The following is a 21375-nucleotide window of genomic DNA, read 5'->3' on the forward strand; positions in this document are numbered from 1 at the left end:
AACAGCGCCGGCCCCAGCTCGGCCCCGCACCGCCGACCCCAGCCCCAGAGGCCCCGGCCGAGCACCGCCGAGCCCTCCGTCCCTCCTGATTTTCCCGACATGTCCGGCTTTTGGGGATTTCCCCCCGGACGGGGATTTGAGCCCCCAAAAGCCGGACATGTCCGGGAAAATCCGGACGTATGGTAACCCTACCATAAATCAGATTTGTTTCTAGGGAATAAATACACACAACTCCATTATGTTTCAAGTACATAAAAAAAGCACAAATGGAATCTGTACTAGCAGAGATCCATAACAGAAGAAAATTTCTCCTTCATTTTGATAAAATGTTGTGCAGTATTTCATCTGTGCACTAACTTAAATCTCTTTAAAAGGTTCTTTACAGTACGAAAAAACTTCTTGTTCCATATGCCCTGGTAGTGTTGTTGATTCTGTGGTGTATACAATACAGATTTGATATTTTTACTTAAGAGATGTTTTACAAACAAACTTTCATGTTTAAATATTGATAGTCTTGGATAATAAAATTGATCTCGTAAGAATCTATGAAGTAAATAAATGAATAAGCGGAGAATTGCAAGGCTACGTCTTGGTTTGCAACAGCTATGTCTCAAACCATCATTAAAGTTTAAAGCATACAAAGAAAAAGCGGTTTTCTGGCATAACACAGGCAGAGATTTATATATTTATTTGGACTGCTGTGTTGAGATCATTTTGATCCAATGAATCTAAAATATGCAAGTTCTGAATCTGTAGGTGTATTGAAAAACTCTGAAAATAGAAGTTCAATAATATATCAAAGAGGTAAAAGAAGATGGTTTAATAGGTCACAATAATTAAATGAGGATAGTAGTATTCCAATACATAGAGGTAAAATGGGTCATGGAAATTCACAAAGGGATTTTTTTGTTTTGTGTGAACCATAAACCGTATTAAAATAAATATATTGTGTGTGTGTGTGTGTGTGTGTATATATATAAAAAATAAAAAAATTTGAATGTTTGAGAAATTTTGAATTTATAGCTGGAACTAAATAGATATTACACATATTCTAGCCTTTGGTCCTCTTTCCCCCCCCCCCTTTTTTTTTTTTTAGGTACTCTGAAGATTATTACCTTCAGATAGTGACAAAAATACAGAACTGCACATGGAAAAGAAGACCAGAAGAATATACAAAATTTAGGTAACTTAATTTTATTTATTTTAAAAAGCAATCTATCAAGGGTTTGCTTTATAAATGTATGGTGCAGATCTTCCCCAGGAAATTGATACCGAATAAACCAGTGCCTCCTGTATGTAGTATATGGTTGTAAGATTCTGTTATCTCTCTGGAGCTTGGACTATCTTTATTTCTGTGAAATGTATAGCAATGAGCACATTCTAAGAGCTAAACAAATCTAGTTTCCCCAATTTTCTCTACATTTTGGGAGTGAACAGCTGGATAATTTACTAGAATTAGCCAAATAAAGAATTCCCAGCTCCAGAAAGAAAATTGACAATTTTAAATGATAAATGAAAAGTGATAGTATAGCTATATCTATTTAGACATCTCTAATGTGCCTGGTATCTGAGAGGCTTTGTAAATGTGCAATACATTTCTTAATTCAAGGTTGTAGACTATTATTTATGGTTTCTATTGTAGAAATGCTTGGAGGGTCCCCATCAAGACTGGTGCTAGATTAGGGTTCCCATTGTAGCCAGAGTCCAAGTAAACCCATGCCTAAATCCATCCTTGTTCAAGACTGCATGTAAGTAAGCACGTGCTCAAGTGTTATCCTGAATCAGGGCCAGTGAGTGACAATCCCTGCCCCAAAGAACTTAGTTAGAAAAGCACAACTTCAGGTTTAGGGAAGCACAACTTTATTCTGCTAATACTGATTTTTCAAGAAGGAAAAATACTCTCTTGAATTACATTATTCTACAGAACAGAGGGTTAGAGATTCTGGGAAGATGATTAATAATTTGACCTACCCTACAGCTGTTTAGAATTAGGTAGCTCTGAGATTTTAATATCCAGTTTGACTGGACGGGGTAGAGGGTGGAAACGTCCTTTTGTAGAGAATTTGAAATGTTATGCTCACGACCAGCGATGGGAAGCATTGGTTAACTAATCAACACTGTTCCCTGAAGCTGAGCCAATATAATGTATGGTGCTAAGGCCCTGACCAAAGACCGCTGAAGTCAATGAGAGTCTTTGTATTGATTCCAGTTGGCTTTGAATCAGGCCTCCCAGGCACAAAGGTTTTAGAGCATAAGGAGCTATTTATGGTCATGTCTATAGGCAAAATCAGCCATGCTCATTTTAGACCCTTTCAATCATAACTCAGGGTGGGCAGGAATAATATGCCTGCAGAACAAGCTGGAAGTGAGGCTGTGGTTATCGGCTGTTTTCCCCAGCCAGGGCTGCTGTGCTCTGATGCTTTTCTCTTACGGCCTACTACCTACAGAGCTGCTTCAGAGGGGCCTACCCACCACTTGCCACTCGGCAAGCTATTTCTGCCCTGCCAGTGAGGCAGATGTATCCCCAGAGCAACTTCTCCCTGTTCCAGGCTGACTTGTTCCTCGCTTGTCTCCGCCAGAGCTCCCACCTCCCATTCCACACCTGTTCTAGCTCTTAAATAAAATAGATTCCATGAGAATCTAGCATGGTACCTTCTATCCAGTCCTCTTGTTACAGCATAGGAGGAGTCTATGAGCATCCTCACTGTTGCTCTAGCAGTCTTTTTTTTTTTTTTCTTCTGACCAGAAGTATCTAAAATGAGCAGCAAAGTCTCCCAAGTTTTGTCATGCTTGCAAAGATCAGGACAGAAGTATTCAGATGTGCAAACTGTTAGATACAGTAGCCTTCTAGGAAACTTAAGGTAATTATATGGCCTTCTACCCTAGTGATAGGTCATGATAGGCTTATTGAAATTTGGGCCCATTGACTTTTACTGTAACAATTGTACTAATTCCTAAACTTTTAGGAAATAAAATAAGAAGTTCTCTTCCCCCATCTATAAAAAGTCTAATTTTATATATAATATACAGACACAACTTATAGATCAGTGATCACATTTTATTTTAACTTGTTTTTGGTGGCTGGATGATTATCATGTGTGGGATGTATGTGTTCAAGTAACTCTTTTTATCTCAATCTCTTCTCCTTTCTGTTCTTTTCAAGAAGCCGGATATTAAAATTTTATAGATATCCTGCTCTTCCAGCACTTCAGAATCTTGCAAAAGTTCTGATCTCTTAGCACATCAGAGGAAATATGCTTTCCTTTAAGATTCAGTACACTGCTTCCTAACTAAATCTGTGCCCCTTAGAAACCCGCCACACACTTTGGTATCAAGTATCAGAGGGGTAGCCGTGTTAGTCTGAATCTCTGTAAAAAGCAACAGAGGGTCCTGTGGCACCTTTGAGACTAACAGAAGTATTGGGAGCATAAGCTTTCGTAGGTAAGAACCTCACTTCTTCAGATGCAAGTAATGGAAATCTCCAGAGGCAGGTATAAATCAGTATGGAGATAACGAGGTTAGTTCAATCAGGGAGGGTGAGGTGCTTTGCTAGCAGTTGAGGTGTGAACACCAAGGGAGGAGAAACTGCTTCTGTAGTTGAAAAGCCGTTCACAGTCTTTGTTTAATCCTGATCTGACCGTGTCAAATTTGCAAATGAACTGGAGCTCAGCAGTTTCTCTTTGGAGTCTGGTCCTGAAGTTTTTTGCTGTAAGATGGCTACCTTTACATCTGCTATTGTGTGTATCATTTGCAAATTTGACACAATCAGATCAGGATTAAACAGACTGTGGCAATTTTTCACACTGAAGCATATGAAAAGTCAAAGTGCTGCTTTTGCTTATAAATTTCACATTTGTTTATTTCTACCTCTAAATTAATATTTGTTTGTCCGTGTGTTCCTGCTTTATCGGGTACTAGCCTAATGCATTGAGCACAGGGCAGGGAGCAAGGAACTACTGAGTTCTGCGTCTACAGGATAGTACATTACACTTGTGGAGTACGTTACAAATATTACTCCATTCTGCCTCCCTATGAGCTAGGTAAATATAGTCACACCCATTTCACAGACGATGAAACTTTGCTTAGAGAGGTTGTGACATGAATCAGGTCATGCAGCTACTTACTGTCAGAAGGAGGATTAAAATTGACATTCGCATGCCTAATACACTGGAGTCCTTTAATGGCTAGACCACGGTATCCGCGGACAAACTACTTAACTTTTCTCTCTGTCTGTGTTTGCCCATCTGTAAAATGGAAATAGCACTTACCAACCTCACAGGCATGTTTAGTATTGTTGTACAGGATCACCATGTTCCTCCCTGCAGCTATGAAGAATAGAATAGATAGGATAAAATACATTTTTATAAGAGATGCAAAGCCTTGTGCTTCCAGGCATAAACTAATCTTGAGTTAATGAGGTTTGAAAAAAGCTTCCCCCATGCGTGGGTTATTCCATAACTGAGATTTGTTGCACCTTCCTCTAAAGCATCTAGTACTGGCAGCTACCAGAGACTGGTACTAGAGTAGATAAATCACTGCTCGGTTCCAGTATGGCAATTCCTATGTTACTAGAAACCAGTCCCACCTAATGTTGAGCAAACCTCTTTCTTAGTATCATCTGCTGCCTTCTGCAGATGACTCCAGCCTAGCAGACTCAAAGACAAACAAGGGGGTGGGGGAGTGAATTGGTACAAGGAACAGGTATGGATCTAAGGGAGAAGAAACCTTTTGGCCAAACACTTAAGTAAATATAACAGCTGGCAATTCTATGCTGCAGAAACCCCAGTGGCCCCGCTGCAGGCACAGGGTATAAGCTGGCTATCCACTACCTGCCTCAGCTTGTGCAAAACTGACAGGCACAAAGAGTCTTCTTGCTACTACCCTTGCCTTTCCAGAAAGCCTTTGACAAGGTCCCTCTTCAAAGGCTCTTACGTAAATTAAGTTGTCATGGGATAAAAGGGAAGGTCCTTTCATGGATTGAAAACTGGTTAAAAGACAGGTAACAATGGGTAGGAATTAATGGTAAATTCTCAGAATGGAGAGGGGTAACTAGTGGTTAACCAGTTCCCCAAGGGTCTGTCCTAGGACCAATCCTATTCAACTTATTCATAAATGATCTGGAGAAAGGGGTAAAAAGTGAGGTATCATCTGCAAACTTTGCCACTAAACTGCTCAAGAGAGTTAAGACCAAAGCAAACTATGGAGAACTTCAAAAAGATCTCACAAAACTAAGTGACTGGGCAACAAAATGGCAAACAAAATTTAATGTGGATAAATGTAAAGTAATGCACATTTGAAAAAAATAACCCCAACTATACACACAATATGATGGTGGTGGCTAATTTACCTTCAACGAATCAGGAAAAAGATCTTGGAGTCATCGTGGATAGTGTGCAGAGGCAGTCAAAAAAAGCAAACAGGATGTTAGGAATCATTAAAAAGGGGATAGAGAATAAGAAGGAGAATATATTATTGCCCTTATATAAATCGATGCTACGCCCACATCTTAAATACTGCATACAGATGTGATCTCCTCATCTCAAAAAAGATATACTGGCACTAGAAAAGGTTCAGAAAAGGGCAACTAAAATGATTAGGGGTTTGGAACAGGTCCCATATGAGGAGAGATTGAAGAGGCTAGGACTTTTCAGCTTGGAAAAGAGGAGACTAAGAGGGGAATATGACAGAGGTATATAAAATCATGAGTGATTTGGAGAAAGTAGATAAGGAAAAGTTATGTACTTATTCCCATAATACAAGAACTAGGGGTCACCAAATGAAATTAATAGGCAGCAGGTTTAGAACAAATAAAAGGAAGTTCTTCTTCACACAGTAAACTTGTGGAACTCCTTACCTGAGGAGGTTGTGAAGGCTAGGACTATAACAGCGTTTAAAAGAGAACTGGATAAATTCATGGAGGTTAAGTCCGTTAATGGCTATTAGCCAGGATGGGTAAGGAATGGTGTCCCTAGCCTCTGTTTGTCAGACAGTGGAGATGGATGGCAGGAGAGAGATCACTTGATCATTACCTGTTAGGTTCACTCCCTCTGGGGCACCTGGCATTGGCCACTGTCGGTAGACAGGATACTGGGCTACATGGACCTTTGGTCTGACCCAGTACGGCTGTTATGTCTCAGCCTCCTTCTCCCCCCCCCGGTCCAAATGTTCTTTTCCAGCACTGTCCCACGGAGTACTCATACTTTACAGAGCTCAGTGGTGGCTTTTATCTACAGCTTTGTGTGGGACTGTTCTCGTTCTCAACCAGTGGTCCGTGTTCTGATAGCTGTATGGTGAATTTTCTTTCCCTCCTACCTCTCAAAGTCAATGAATGCCACTAAACAAATCCAAACCTCTCCAACACACACACACACCACAGTCACCTTTGTATGATGAATTTTTGCCCAGGCCTCATAGGTAGATAAGGGTTTCGTGTTCTTTCTCTCCATTTCAGGGTGTCTGTCTACCCTGTGCTAACAACCCTTCCACCAACTTTAGACTGTCCACTGGGGTGGATGGCCCACCTAGCACTTGTCTTCTGGTTATTGCCTTTGTGCCTCCAATGGAGGACATACTGTGTCACATGCTTGAGTATATCATCCATCCCCACTGTTGTTCCTACTTCTTCATCCGTCCTCCAGCTCACTATGGCAGAGCGATACCAACAGCTGTAGTATCTTGCGATACAGTTTTACCACAACCGAATGGAGTGCAGATGACAAGTGACTGACGCAGTAAGGAAAAGTGTGTCTGAACATCTATGATTTCCAATATTTAGTACTACATATGAATCTTGGTCAGAAATTTTTTCCCAGGAGTCCATTTGTCTGAAAATTCAGCCTTTATTCTTGTTCTTTATCACCAATCAAAACACAAGCATGGCAACTCCACTAGCCTAACTCTTAACCTCTCTGCTTTAAAGCCCACCTGAATTCTTCCTCCTTTTACAGATTTACATCAATCTACACTTGTTCTAACCAAACCAAGACCTCACTCTTCTTGGATATTACAGTGAATCTGAGAACATTAAAAAGATGGGCGAAAGAGCCTTGCTTTTTCCCCAGAAGGCTCATTCCTAAAGCTTTGGCAACTACTGTGGGGTGGATTGCTTCTGCCCCACAGGCTTCTCTGTCTAGAGTTTTTAATCTCAGGTTCCCTAGGTAACCTGAATATTAATTACTACATTAACATTTTGATTTTTCATGTAAGAGGTATATCGTTAGTACAACAAACTACAGAACCCAGCTGGGTACCTCCACAGCTATAATTGTTTTTAATACCTACACATTTCTTTTGAGCAAGATGCAGCTTCACAATTTCTTTGCTTTAGTGATTTTAGGCTTTATTCATTTGTGCCAACGGAATTCAAGCTGTAGCCCTTTATCCTTCATCAGCAATCAGGCCTTAGTACTCCAGATGCAGCCTATAGGTTAAATGAGCTAATTTATCCCTCTGGCCCTGTGGGGATGGACACCCAATCACACACCCTCCTCTTAAAGACTACATCCCTCAGAGGTATGGATGCCTTCTCCCCTGGAGTTGCTGGAGCTGGCTCCACAGGTCATCCTGCTCCTGGTCACCTACCATGAGAAATCGTTTACCCCTCTCTTCCATGTTATTTCTGAGTTTCTCCTTTTGAAACTGCATGTCCTCTGTGGCTACTTGTAATGCTTGCTCTGTTGCTAACAACTTTTCATGTAGCTTTTGCCCTTGCAGACTCTCCCAATATCCTTTTTCTCCAGAGTCTGAGTTCCAACTGCGCACTAGTTAGTCTCCATATTGGTCCCTGTATCCTTTAGCTTTGCCTCTGAGAGTCTCTTCCTTCCCTGGAGTTCTCATCTGTCTTCTCCCTCACAGCCACCTCGGCCTTCTCCACCATCTTTGTGCATCCATTCTGGCCCTCCCTTCCATATCTTTCCCTGAGTGATGCCCTTTTCTTGGCAACTTTCATTCTTCTTGTTCCTCATCAGGACCCTGTCCTTCCCTGGGCTGCAATTCTGTTTGTGAGGGCACTGTCTCCTCAAATGTCCTGGTTTCCCCCACCCACTTCCTGCTTTCTCCACAGGAACATCATCTGCCTCCAGGTAGGTTGTAGACAACTACAACCATCATTTTATTGGGGGCAGCAGCTAGCAACAATTCACAGATAACATAAGAAAAATCAGCCTTTTAACAGTAAATATAGCAGCTGATCTTTCAAGTTAAAAATACAAAATATATATATTTTTTTAAAACGCAGCAAAATATTTAATTGTGCTCATAATTTATCTTCGAGAATACAGTTAATTATATTGATCCAACGGTCCAACTTCAGATAAGTGTTTCAAATTTCCTATTATAAACTGTTTTCAAAAAAACAAATGTATAACTTAGTTACAAAAATACCAAGTCCTACAAAATTTTGGTACAGAAGCAGTCACTTTTTGCACTGTCTATTTATTTAACTGAATCCAATGTTTTTAAAGTTCTGTAAAGAAAAGGTTTTATTTTTTTCTTTGATTTTTGCTAAATACCTTTTGTCAGTATATGAAAATATTTTGGGTGAAAATCACCCTGCTCAGATGGGCCAACAAAGCCCCTTTCACTGCTTAAACCATGAATGTAGGGGCTAAGTGAGGCTTAAGCAGTGCACAAGGTCTTGTGAGAGTCTCTACCTTAGGATTAATAACTCTTTTTAGACAATATCATACTGTTTTGTAACCACACTATTCCCTCTGAGTAAGGGTAGTGGTGCTCTAAGAGCACACCAGAGAACTGTTCACCTAATTCTTCTTTGAGTGATGGTCCCTATAGTATTCCATTGAAGGTTTACGCATGTGCGCCATGCGTCAGGAGCTGGAGAACTTGAAAGTAGTGTCAGTTGATTCACGAATGTGCCCTTGCCTTGCCTCATTGTGGCGTGTATCAGATCCCAGAATAAGACAAAGGGCAGCAGGATCAATGGCAGACTTCAGAGTCCTGATAGTACTGTTCACAACTTTACTGCTTTTCAAAATAATACTGCTTAGCATTTACACATGCCCCTGGAGGAAATAAACTGAGTTATGGGTTGGACAATCAAGAGACCATCCTTCTAGAAGGCATTTAAATGGAGGCTGCCCTATTGATTAGATGGCTTTTGTGGATTGTGTTGGCTTATCTTACTATTTTTCTCACCCACCCACCCACCAAGATATCTGTTATTTAGTTGTATCTTTTAATTTATTTAACATCTGCCAAATCTTGCACAGCAGAACTGTGCTGAGTGTTGAAGACATTAATCATTAATTAATTAACTCAGAACCATCTAGCTGTTCTCAAAGCTGAGCTATGTAACCAGGTATTTCCTGTCACTGTTCCTGCATCCTCTCTCCCCCATTCCTTCTGATTGTTACACCCACCTCTTACATTTTTGCTGAAGTCTGATTGTTAACTCTTTAGGGCAGGGACTGACTTATTATGTTTTGTACAGCACCTTGCACAGTGGGGCCCTGGTCTCTGATGGGGCTGCAGTGCTTCCGTAATACTAATTTATAACAATAATAAGGGTGATTGTGGCCTATTTTCCTGGAAAGGGGGATGGAAAAACAAGGAAAGAGAAGGGGTTCCTGGGTTTGCCACAAATCATACAATCTTTCTTGACAAAGCTGAGCTGTTTGGGCTGGTTACAAAGCAAGTCAGGGGAAAAGTCATTCTGTAAGGTTCACACAGCTTTATTGGTAACTAAATTAATTGGTAACTAAATTAAAAACAGACTTTATTTTCTAGTTCTCGGCCACCTCCTTAATATTCATTAGCTACACTGGTCTTTTGCAGGTTAGAACTAGCTTCCTGCTGTGATGCTGTTCACAACTTTATTGCTTCTCAAAACAATACCCTGCTGGGAAGTAACATGAGTTATGAGGTGGACAATAAAAAGACTATCCTCATCACAGAGGACATTTTTAGGATGCTGCCTGAGGTAAGAACAGTTTTTCTTTTTGAACTAGGGTTGTTTTATTTGACTCTTCAGAGGACGGTCCCACCACATTCTCTCTCTCTCTCTCTCTCTCATTTCTTGGTAACTTTCTTGTGCAAAGGAGAGAGGCTGGCTGGGACTCCCATTAGGAGATGTGTACACTGAACCTGGAAGTAAGCCTCACAGCCCAGGTCCACAGGTTTGTACTAGCGGGGCTTGCACCAGAGCACTAAAAATAGCTGTATGGAGGTTGCAGCTTGGGTGGGAGCTTGGGCTCTCAAGCCCACTCAGGCCCCTGGACTTCAGAACCCGAGCTACAGTGTCTACGCAGCTATTTTTAGCATGCTTGCACAAGCCCCGCTAGTGGACCTGGCCTGGGAGGCTCGCTCCCAGATGCAGTGTAGATGTTCCTTTAGTATCCATGAACTCTGCTGGTAGCTCAGCCATAGAGGTTCCTGCAGAATGCTGCAAATTGTAACCTCTCTCAGCAGCCAGATGTGCCTCTGTAGTACTTCCAGTCCAGGGGCAAGAGATCAGGTCTATGGACTAAAGGCCATTGTGCAAATTAACATTGCTCTTCTCACACCTAGTTTTAGGTGATCATGAAAAGCTTCAGTCTTCAATAGATGGTTTGTATTCTTTTATTCCATGCCAATCTCAATTACTGTGTGATTGGATATCAGGAACTGAACCAGACATCTCTAGAACTGAAAACATGACTATGTTACAGGTTGAGTTAAAGACTTTCATCCTCTGTGGATGGAGCACAGAAAGGAACATTGACCATTGGATCACATGTGCATCTCTCTTCCTGAGTGTATCTGACACATGGTTCCTCTTGACACCTCTTCAGCTTCTTCTTGTGTATGCTAAAGTACAATGGAACTGATCCTCCTCTCCCAATGATGTAAATCAGGAGTAATTCCATTAAAGTAGATAAAGTTACAGTGGTGTAAAACTAGGGTAAGTGAGAGGAGAATCAGGCCTCTGGTATCTGCTGATATGTACATGCACTTGCTATCCCAGCCAGACTAGTTTAGCCTTGGGTCTGTCCCCCCAAATATGATGGGGTTTTTTTTGTCACTCGGTTTCACTGCAGAAAGACAAATTCTTCCTCTAATATAAAAGAGGTACCTTGGTTCTTCAAACAAAGCCTGTTATTGTGTTGTCTTGAGATAAACTTCTATAGGGACTGGCATTTACCAGCTTTCACGCACTTCCTTGCTTTCCCATATGGCACTCTCTACTGTTTCTCTCCTTCTCCCTCTCAGCACACATGGCCTGCCTGAGAGAAGGGGAAGGATAACATTAGGCACCTGCATTTTTCCCCTGGCAGTAGCAGTTCCTGGAGGTCTCCCTAGATGCATGGTCCCACTAAGGGTATGTCTGCACTGCAATTCCATGCTTAGGCTCAGGCTTAAGTGTAACACCCTCCCCCGCATCTACACTGCAATTGCACAGACCCAGGGTCCCAGGAACCTCAGGGCTGCAGGGTCTGAGCACAAGTCAAGCCAGGACCCCAGGTTCAAGCTCTATTGCTTTGCAATGTAGATGCAGCCTTGCTTTACTCTTGTCCTGGGAGTCTGCCAGAAGTGTCCCACAATTCTATGGGCGAACCTCCTTAGTCCTCGCTATACCAAAAATCTCCAGTCAACTGTATTGAAAATGAGTCACCCCCATTGGCATACAGCAGCAGCTCAGGTCAGCGTTAACTCCTTCTCTTCTGAACACCAAGCTCCCAGCACACTATCAGCCCTCCTGGGTTTGCAATGGAGACTGAGCAGGGCAAGACTTTTGTAAATCGTGCTGCTTCCTGGTCACAGGAGCACAGACCAATTTTGGTGAATCTCTGGTGCAAGGCCAGTAAAGCTGAACTTCAGCAAAAGCACCAGGAATGACCATGCGTACCAGCAGATAGCTAAAAAAGCTGTCGGCTTTAGATGGGTGATCAGTGCAAGGAGCATAGTAAGAGGCTGAAGAACGAGTACTGGAAGACCAGAGACAAGAACCACAGCTCGGGCAACTTGCCAACATCATGGCTGTTTTATGAGGAGTTTGACCAGGTGCTGGGCACTGCACCCAGCATGAAGCCAACATGCATGATGACAACCTGGTGAGCTGGGATGGTGCCCTGCTGGCCCCTGAATCCAGCATGGGGATGGATGAGAGCCAGCAGCAGGCTCTGAGAGAAGTGCATGAAGTGACTGTTTGTTTGTTTATTAAACCAATCCCAGAGGAGGCTGTGGATCAGGATCAACAGTAAATTCAAGGTCCCTACTCAGAAGAGCTGTTTGATCTCTCCCCCTCTGAAAACAGCCCACTACTGAGTCTACAGCAAACCTGGGGGAGACAGAAGCCGCCCTGGAGCCTGGTAAGTTCATGACTCTGATTTACAGTTTATTATTACAATATTGGGAGGGATTTCTGCTTTAGAAGCAATGCACAAGTTATGATCAGCTCCAGCTACCAGTGTGTGTCCGGTAATGGTGGATTGTATCAAAGCACCTTGGTGTCCCCTCTCCCCTCCGGTCCCCAACTATGTGGAGTTCAAAATGGCGACTGGGAATTTCAAACAGTCATAAACAGCTGTAAAGGTATCTTCACTGTAAAGTCACAGATGTTTGCCAGGATCATACATGTTTTCCTTTCAGTAGTAAGGGCTTGAAATTTGCCTCTCTGTAATCATTCCTCCTTGCTCTATGGAACCACCTGGAAACAGTGAAGTGTGTGTGTGTGTGTGTGTGAGAAACTGTTTTCTATTTCCAAATCTAGTCCATTTCAGTCAGACGTAGTCCATGCAGTCTGTGGGTCACCAAATTATTTCTCTCAAGTACAAGTGGGGTGTCTGTTTTTGTCCAGAACTGTGGTGGGTGCAGAAGGCTGTGGAGTTCTTCATGCTTGTGTGCAGCAATAACAGCGTAAAGCAATGCGTGAGCTAACACAGCATCCTGTTAATTCCCTCATGGATTTGGACCCAATCCTGGTTAGTGATAGCTGCAAACTTTTCCTGAAGCAGGAACTCCAGATATGCAGTTACACTGTGGGTAAGGGTGTATTTTTTTTTTTTTTTTTTTTTCCAGGGCCACCTCAGTAGCTGAGTAGCCCACTCCACTCACAGATGTGCTGTTCAGTCACTATAGATTTGACTACTTCTACTGCATACACTGCAGGTTTCCCACTAGCAGCTTGGAACAGCATCTCCCTTTGGCAGTAGGGCACCACAAGCACCATTACTTCCTCCGACGTGTGAAAGGTCTGAAATGACGGGAAAAGCCTTTTGCAGCAAGGGCACTATCCTCCCCCACATACATGCTCCCTATACCACCTAATTATAAAATGTTTATAAAACAGAAAACAGGTTGTTGTTTTAACCATGCTACTGTTTCTGCCCTTCTGTAACTGCAAATAACCAGGTTGTGGCCATAGAGAATGTGGACTGAAGCATCTTTCACAATACGTGTCCAGGGCCGGCTCCAGGCACCAGCGTACCAAGCATGTGCTTGGGGCGGCACCTGGAGGGGGGCGGCGCTCACCCGGAGAGAGTGGAGCCGCATCGGGCTCGCCGCCCTCCCCTGGCGCTCCGGCCGGCTGGGGAGAGTGGGGCAGCCCTCCTCCTGGCGCTCCAGGGAGAGCAGGGCCCCGGCCGGGCTCGCCGCCCTCCCTGCGGCACTCCCCGGCGGGAGGCTTTTTTGCCTGGGGCGGCGGGAGGCTTTTTTGCCTGGGGCAGCAAAAAAGCCAGAGCCGGCCCTGTACATATCGGTTCAGTTTCAAAATGTATCATTTTATGTCCTTGAGATTCCACAAGAATTAATTCTGTGCTTCTCCACTGAGCTACTTTAGACAGTAACCCTGTTTCTTGTCCTCTTTCAGACCTCTCAACCTCTACTGCCTGCTGTTCATCAGGAATTGATCCATGGCCCACGGGCCATTTCAAAAGGAAGCATTTCCATGATAAGTTATGATCAATGTTCTTGACACAGCAGACCAGCAGGTCCAGTACCAGAAGAAGAGGGATGAAAGCCTGCAGCAACGGCATGCTGAGAAGCAGGAGGAGTTGCTGAAACAATTGTCTGAGCTCTGTCCTCCTCCCTTAGCTGCCTCTTCTGTTCTAGGAACTGCTTTGCAAGTGCCTGCTCCCTCGCTGAAACCCTCTCCTCCACCTGGGCAAAGAGCCACATGCCTGATTGCCTCAGATATCTCTGCCACCACTTTACCCACAGTCAACTTCCCAACCCCAAACTGGTTGGCAACAGACCTGTAGCAGTCTGGAATAGCCAGCTTCCAAACCGTTATAGAAACCTGCTTCTGGACCAGTATGGATGACCTCAGTTGTGTCTCTTTACACTGGAGGGTTGGGGGTAAGCTGCTCACAAAGCTCCAGAAATGTAGCTGCTTCATGCAAAGGTTCTGGACCCACTGTTGGTCATCCCAGGTCTTCATGACAATGTGCTTGTGCCAGAAGTGCTGGTCTACATATGGGGCATCAGTGGCTATGCCAGTTGTACAGCATCAGCCAGTGTGAGTCTGTGATGCCAGGGTACTCCTCCTCCTGCTACTCCATCAGGAAATCCGTCAGGTACCTTTGGTGGGACAGAAAATGCTGCTGAAATGTCCACCAGTGCCTCATGGATGCTTTGCCAGTTTCCTGACGCAGAAGTGAAAGCACAAGCAAGAGAAGTTCTTCAGAAGGCACCTCCTCCATGTCGCTGGCTCCAGTAATTGGGAATGCACAAACCAAAATGACTGCTCGGCAGGCTCAGGTTGTTCATACTTCCTGTAATAGGCAGGGTGGGCAGTAAAGTTTTCCCACAGTACATCAGTCAGAGGGCTAGAGCAGCACTTGTGACTCTGGGATATGGTTGGTTTGGCTCAGGTCTGTGCACAGCTGTGTGGTTGAAGCATGGGTTAGAACAGTCTTAACATAGTGTTAAAAACAGTGTAGCTGCTTAAACCCAGGATTCCTTAACATGGGACTCGAGTCCGTTGACCCACTAACCCTGGCTTACATTGCAGTGTAGACATACCCTGTGTCCTTCAGGAGACACTGTCCATAACAGGAGTATTGTATGGTAAACCTATATCAAATGTGTTCTGAGGAAAGAAACAAAGCAAGATATTTATCTTTTTGTTCAATTTTAACAATGCAAAAAGACTTCCCCAAACTGTTGAAAGCAAAGATAGCAGCTCAGAGTCCATTCTTGCTCTTTCCACCTCTGTTACTTCTGACTGTTTTTGTGGCAGACACGTGCTGCATTTTCTGTGTGCATTCTCTGCAATTTACTGGAGTTAGCCTGCAAGTAGTTACAGTTCTGATTCCATATCATGAGAAATGCAAAAAAAAAAACCCACCCCAAACTCTGTTCATCCTCTTTTTGTTCTTTTCAGTCCCCACCCCTTTTGGGCTATCCTTTTAAGCACTGTGCAGTGGTTGGAAATGGGGGCGTTCTGAAAAATTCCAGCTGTGGAGCTGAAATCGATAACTCTGACTTTGTATTTAGGTAAGAGCTGCTAAACACTAATGGGATTAGAGTGCTAAAGCTCTTGAAGGGACTCTGTCAAGCTTGGTAGGCCAAAAAGTAAACCAAATGGCTGTGCTATGGTTAATGGGTGTGCACATGCGCCGCATCCCTGTTTTCACCATCCTCTCAGCCTGTCTGCCCCATTCTTCAACACAATAGCCAAGCACCATGTTCTGCTCTGTAAATGTCACTACTCTGGGTGCGTATAAGAAGAGAGCAGAAGCAGAAAAAAGAGCACCTGTATTCACACACCTGCGATTTCAGGGAATGTCAGCAATTCTTTCCCAAGTGTCTGACTGTTGGGTCCTGCCCACATGCTCAGGTCTAACTGATTACCATATTTGGGGTCAGGAAGGAATTTTCCCCCGGATCAGATTGGCAGAGACCCTGGGGTTTTTCACCTTCCTCTGCAGCATGGGGCATAGGTCATGTAAATGGTGGATTCTCTGTAACTTGAAGTCTTTAAATCCTGATTTGAGGTCTTCACTGAATCAGCCTGAGGTTACGGGTCTATTGCAGGAGTGGGTGAGTGAGGTTCTGTGGCCTGCAATGTGCAGGTCAGACTAGATGATCATGGTGGTCCCTTCTGGCCTTAGTCTATGAACCTGGATGTGTTCTAGTTTGGGAGTGGAGCCTCTGAGAAGCTCAGTTTTTGTTTGACTCTCATTTAGGGTTGAGGGGTGTTTTTCTTTGGATCGGGAGAAGAGTTTTTAAAAAAGACTGATATAACCTAGCATTAAATATGTTACATGCTTGCCCTTGCCTTATAGTCTTCATGCCAGGCAACTTAACTTTCTTGAGCACTTTTGAAAATCCCCTAGGCCCCTGCTGGTATTTTCAGGTACCGTTTGAAAACTGGTTTTAGGAGCCTAAGTCACTCTGGGCATTTTTTAAAAATGTTACCAATTGACATTCATGGGACAACTCATAGGTATAAAGTCAAGCATATGGTTACATGTTTTTTGCTGGATTGGGGCCTCGGGTCTAGGTTTTTAGGCCTTGCAATGCTTAGTGGAGCAAGGCCTAGGGGCCAGGTTTTTAAAACTATTTAGGTGCCTAAAGATACAGATAGGCACCTAAATAGCTTCTCAAACTCCCCGTGGGACTTGGGCACCTCGGCATTTTTGAAAATCCCTATAAGCACCTAACTGCCTCTTGAGGTGCCTAAGGGTATGTCTATCCTGCAGCTGAGAGCAAGCCTCCCAGCCCAGCTAGACAGACCTGCACTCGAGGGGCTCAAGCTAGCACACAAAAAATAGCAGTGTGGATGCTCTCGAGCCCACCTGAAATCTTGAGTCTGAGCTTGGGTGGCAGAGATTCCTTTTGAGTCTCACTCCAGGTTGTGGAAGTAAAATTCCCACCTTGTTCTCCACCAGAAACTTTCCAACATGTGAATGAACGACAGCCTTGCAGGCAGACCTCTGAGCCCACACCCATCTCTACTGGATTTTGTCACCTTTCTTATTTCTGACTTGCATCTGGTGCTTTTAAATAAGACAAAAGAGAAGCCTTCCCATGTCTAATTTAGATGATTGGCCTGAATAGAACTGATGAACCTACAAGATGAGATGCTGAACCTAAATGTAGCAGGTTTTTAAAGAACATAAGTGTTTATAAACATAATTTAGACTAAAACTTTTTCTTCATCTTTAATAGAAATTGACTAATTACTACTGAATCAGTAGTTGGACATTTTTCCATTTTCATCTTTGATACAGGCAATATCATCACTATGCCAATTGCATCTTCTTATTAATCACACTGTTTTTAGGCAGAAAATGACAGAAAACCTTTAGAGGAGCTGCATTACTTTATCTTGGAAGGAAATAGTGACAGGATATAGTCTAGTGGTTAGAGCAGGGGAACTGGGAGATGGGACTTCCTGGGTTATTAGTAGCTTGGCTACTGACTCATGTGATATGGAGAAAATGTGACTCTCTGTACCTCAGTGTACTCATCTGTTAAACCGGTTAAAAACTTATTTTTCAAGCATGTTGTAAGGGTTCGTTAATATTTATTTATTGGGTGCTTAGAGGGAGGTGACGTAAATATTATGGTGCAGTCGAGGAATTTGCATAGAATAATAGCAAGGCATTTGTGGTGGGGTTCTAGTTAAATAACTGTTTCTAAACCTCAGGTGTAACCTTCCCCCAACCACAGGAAGTGTTAGCAAAGATGTTGGCAATAAAACAAGTCTCGTGACTGTTAATCCAAGTATCATAGCACAGAAGTAAGTATCACCACAATTTTTTTTTTCTGTGTAATGTTGTTTAATTGTTTGACATGCTTTAGATTTTGTTATTAAACCCTTTGGGATACCATCACAGTGGGCAATGCATTCTGATTACTTCATTAGTGATTCTTAATTCCCAGGTAAAAGGTATACTAGTGAATGGAAACCCATTAAACAAGTCCTTTTGAACAGAAATGAGTCAACAATACAGAGATTAGCAGTGCCTCTGTTTGCACCCATCCACATGTTCCTAACCAGGGGAAATAGCAGCATTTCTCATCTCAAGTCCATTTTCTAAAGCTGGCATTATAGCCATGATTTAGGAAAGCCCTTAAGCATGTGTCTAAGTCCATCACTGGGACTTATAGTTAAGCATGTGCTCAAGTGCTTTCCTGAATTGGGACCTAAATTTCTATAATTGTCTGAACACTAAAGAATCCAACCCAAAGTAGATCTCCCTTTTTTAAATTAAATAAATAAATAAATTAATGGAGATATCCCATCTCCTAGAAGTGGAAGGGACCTTGAAAGGTCATTGAGTCCAGCCCCCTGCCTTCACTAGCAGGACCAAGTACTGATTTTGCCCCAGATCCCTAAGTGGCCCCCTCAAGGATTGAACTCACAACCCTGGGTTTAGCAGGCCAATGCTCAAACCACCGAGCTAGCCCTCCCACATATATCTCTGAAGTATTTTTCTTTCTTGCCCTTCTTGGGAAGAAAACAACAAAAGTCTGATTAGAACTTGCTAATTATTCTATAACTTTCAGTTCTAGCTAGTGCTTACCTGCCAAATGAACCAGTGTGGTATGTTGATATTTACTACTTAATAATCTTACAGCCTCTTACGGTCTGTCTTCTCTGTATTCCTCAAACAGACACAACCAGACAAAATTGACTCTAGTTTAAAAGTAAGAAGAAAACAATCGAATACACAGAAAACTGAAGTTTTGTTGTAGCCATGTCAGTCCCAGGATATTAGAGTGAGAGAAGATGGGTGAGGTAATATCTTTTATTAGACGAACTTCTGTCTCTCTTTCTCTCGCCATCAGAAGTTGGTCCAGTAAAAGCGATTACCTCCCCATCTTGTCTCTCTAAAAGAAGTTTGTCATTAGTCAAGGAGATATCTGGAGTCTTTGGAATAAATTCTGCTTTGATGCTCTTGCAATTCTTATTGATGTAGATGGAGATGTATTAGTGGCTTACACCAGCAGTGAATTTGGCCCATTGACTTCAGTGGGGTTGCAAGTAAAAGCAAAATTTGGTCCAGAGGTTTAGCATAAGAAGACAGTTTCATTGGTGGCTATTGAAGCTATTTATTGCTCTTGGGCTTAATCATGATGTTCCACTAAGTTTTTACTCTGGTTTTTATTCAGGTAAACCTCCATTGAAGTTAACAGCGTTAACCTTAATAAGGTCTCAATAAAAATGAGTCAGGACTTTGGGATTTGGCCATTTCAATGATTTTATTATTCAGAGAAAGCTGTAAGTGTCTTAGAGGGAAAGGGTTGTCTAGAGAACTGTTCTAATTTTAATCACTTTTAATTAGCAAGCTAAGTGTGGGGTTCTTCTCACAACACTATAGTTGAAGTTTATATCAGCCATTCTGTTATGGACTGTGCAGGGCCAGCTCCAGCTTTTTTGCCGCCCCAAGTGGTGAAGCAAAAAAATAAATAAGAAAAGGTAAAGCTGCAATCGGTGGCAGCTCTACCACGCTGCTTCATTCTTCAGCAGCGGGTCCTTTCCTCCGAGAGGGAGTAAGGGACTTTCTGCTGAAGACCCAGACATGCCGCCCCTTTCCATTAGCCGCCCCAAGCACCCGCTTCCTTTGCTGGTGCCTGGAGCCGGCCCTGGGACTGTGGTTTTCAAGGCATTTACAGTACAGATGTGTAAACTATTGCAGGGCTGAAACAAAGTCCCAAAGCAAAATCACTTTGACCATTTTTTTCTTTTATTGCAGAATTTTGGAGGGCTCAACAGTTTATGACATGGGATCTGGCAATTCATTAGAAGTATGGTCTAATCTTCAGAAGTGCTGAGTCAGTAGGAGCTTTGGGTGTCATCAGCTTGGACAATCAGTGCAGCAGTATTTAAAAAGCAGCTAAGGTTCTGATTCTGCAAAGACTTAAGCATGTGCTTATCTTTAACTCCATGAGGACTATTCACATACTAGGCACATGCACAAGTCTTTGCACGGTTGCAGCCTACATTTGTAAAGCAGCTACCACACATGTAGTAACTACTTTGCATAAAGATTTTTATGGGATATGCTAATGTGCCCATTTTTAAATGTGTGGGGCTTCTCGCACCTTCCTTTGAAGACACGATCCTGGACTAGGTGGAACACAGGTCTGATTTGATATGGCAATTCCTGTGAAATTAAGTAAATTGTATAGTGAATTTGTAATTATTAAATTTATATAAGGCCAGATTTTCATAATAGCACACGTAAAACTGTGCTCATATCCTATACATTTACTACATGTACAGATTAAATGGCAGTAATAGTGCTCACAGATTACTTGCTCAAGCAATTGTGAAGCTCTGGCCCACAATAATAAATAGTTGAATATTGAATTCAAGCATTTTTTCCCTCTAAAACTGATAAGTTCACTAGGCCTTTTATTTGACAGATACAACAAGCTGAATGAAAAGAAGGTGACTTTTCTGGAGAACATTGCAAGTTATGGAAATGCTTTCCTTTTATTGCCAGCATTTTCCTTCAAAAGCAACACAGCTGCTTCTTTCAAAGTATACCACACTCTACAAGAGTTCAGAGCAAAACAGAGGGCGATATTTTTTCATCCCAGATACCTGAAAAATCTAGCCCAGTTCTGGAGAACTAAGGGTGTGAAAGCATATCGATTGTCTTCTGGTTTTATGATTGCTAGTGCTGCTATTGAACTGTGTGAGAATGTGAAGTTGTATGGCTTCTGGCCTTTCTCTAAAACCACAGAGGAGATGCCAATCAGTCACCATTATTATGACAACCAACTGCCCAAGCCGGGTTTCCATGCAATGCCCAAAGAATATAACCAGATTCTCCAACTTCATGGGAAGGGCATTCTGAAGCTGCAGTTTGGTAAATGTGACTCAGACTAAAAAGGTAAGTCAGATTCCTCAAAGACTTAAACGGAAGTGTTTTATATCAGGGCAAAACTGCCTTTTCTGCAACCAGGTGGTGTTCCCCAGATATGCACACTATTCCCAAAGAGTCAATGAGAGTTATGTATATGAATTAGAGGGAGGCTTGACTGCTCTACCTATATGTACAGTACCATGGAGATGAAAGGTTAGGGTCAACTCCGACGTTTTCCTCCACACTGCCAATCCTTCTGCATACATGAAGGATTGGCAGCACCATCCGTGATTGCCACAACTCAGTCTATCAATAGTGTTCCATCGCCCCAAATGTGTGACTGCCAGTCTCTTGTGTGTTGTGATGGATTCCCCAAGGTGTCCTGTTTTGACTAAAAGTGGGCTGTTTTGTTTAAGGCAGACACATTCTACCACCTGAAAGAGAGAAGAGGCGAGATTCTGGTGCTGCCTAAACCTTTCTACACAGAGAAGAGGCAGCATATGGCAGGTGTATGCAACCTTGTGCCCCCCACTTACTTGTCCCTGCAGAGTGGCTATGCCAGGTTGGCACAAGGGGAGGGAGCAACTACAGTACTCTGTTGCTGCAGTTCTGG

The 21375-nt window shown here is 42.8% G+C and overlaps 1 protein-coding gene across 1 annotated transcript in view; it reads left to right on the forward strand.

The window, feature by feature from the left end:
* ST8SIA6 (ST8 alpha-N-acetyl-neuraminide alpha-2,8-sialyltransferase 6) overlaps positions 1–21375 on the forward strand; it is a gene marked incomplete in the record, with an annotated part of 50438 nt that overhangs the window by 24677 nt on the left and 4386 nt on the right. Inside the window, 5 exon segments of the mRNA XM_034760346.1 lie at positions 1097–1183; positions 9793–9937; positions 15320–15432; positions 17591–17683; positions 20317–20789. Coding sequence (XP_034616237.1) covers positions 1097–1183; positions 9793–9937; positions 15320–15432; positions 17591–17683; positions 20317–20785 — 907 coding nt within the window.

Source organism: Trachemys scripta, chromosome 2, assembly GCF_013100865.1.
Source record: "Trachemys scripta elegans isolate TJP31775 chromosome 2, CAS_Tse_1.0, whole genome shotgun sequence".
NCBI lineage: Eukaryota > Metazoa > Chordata > Testudines > Emydidae > Trachemys > Trachemys scripta.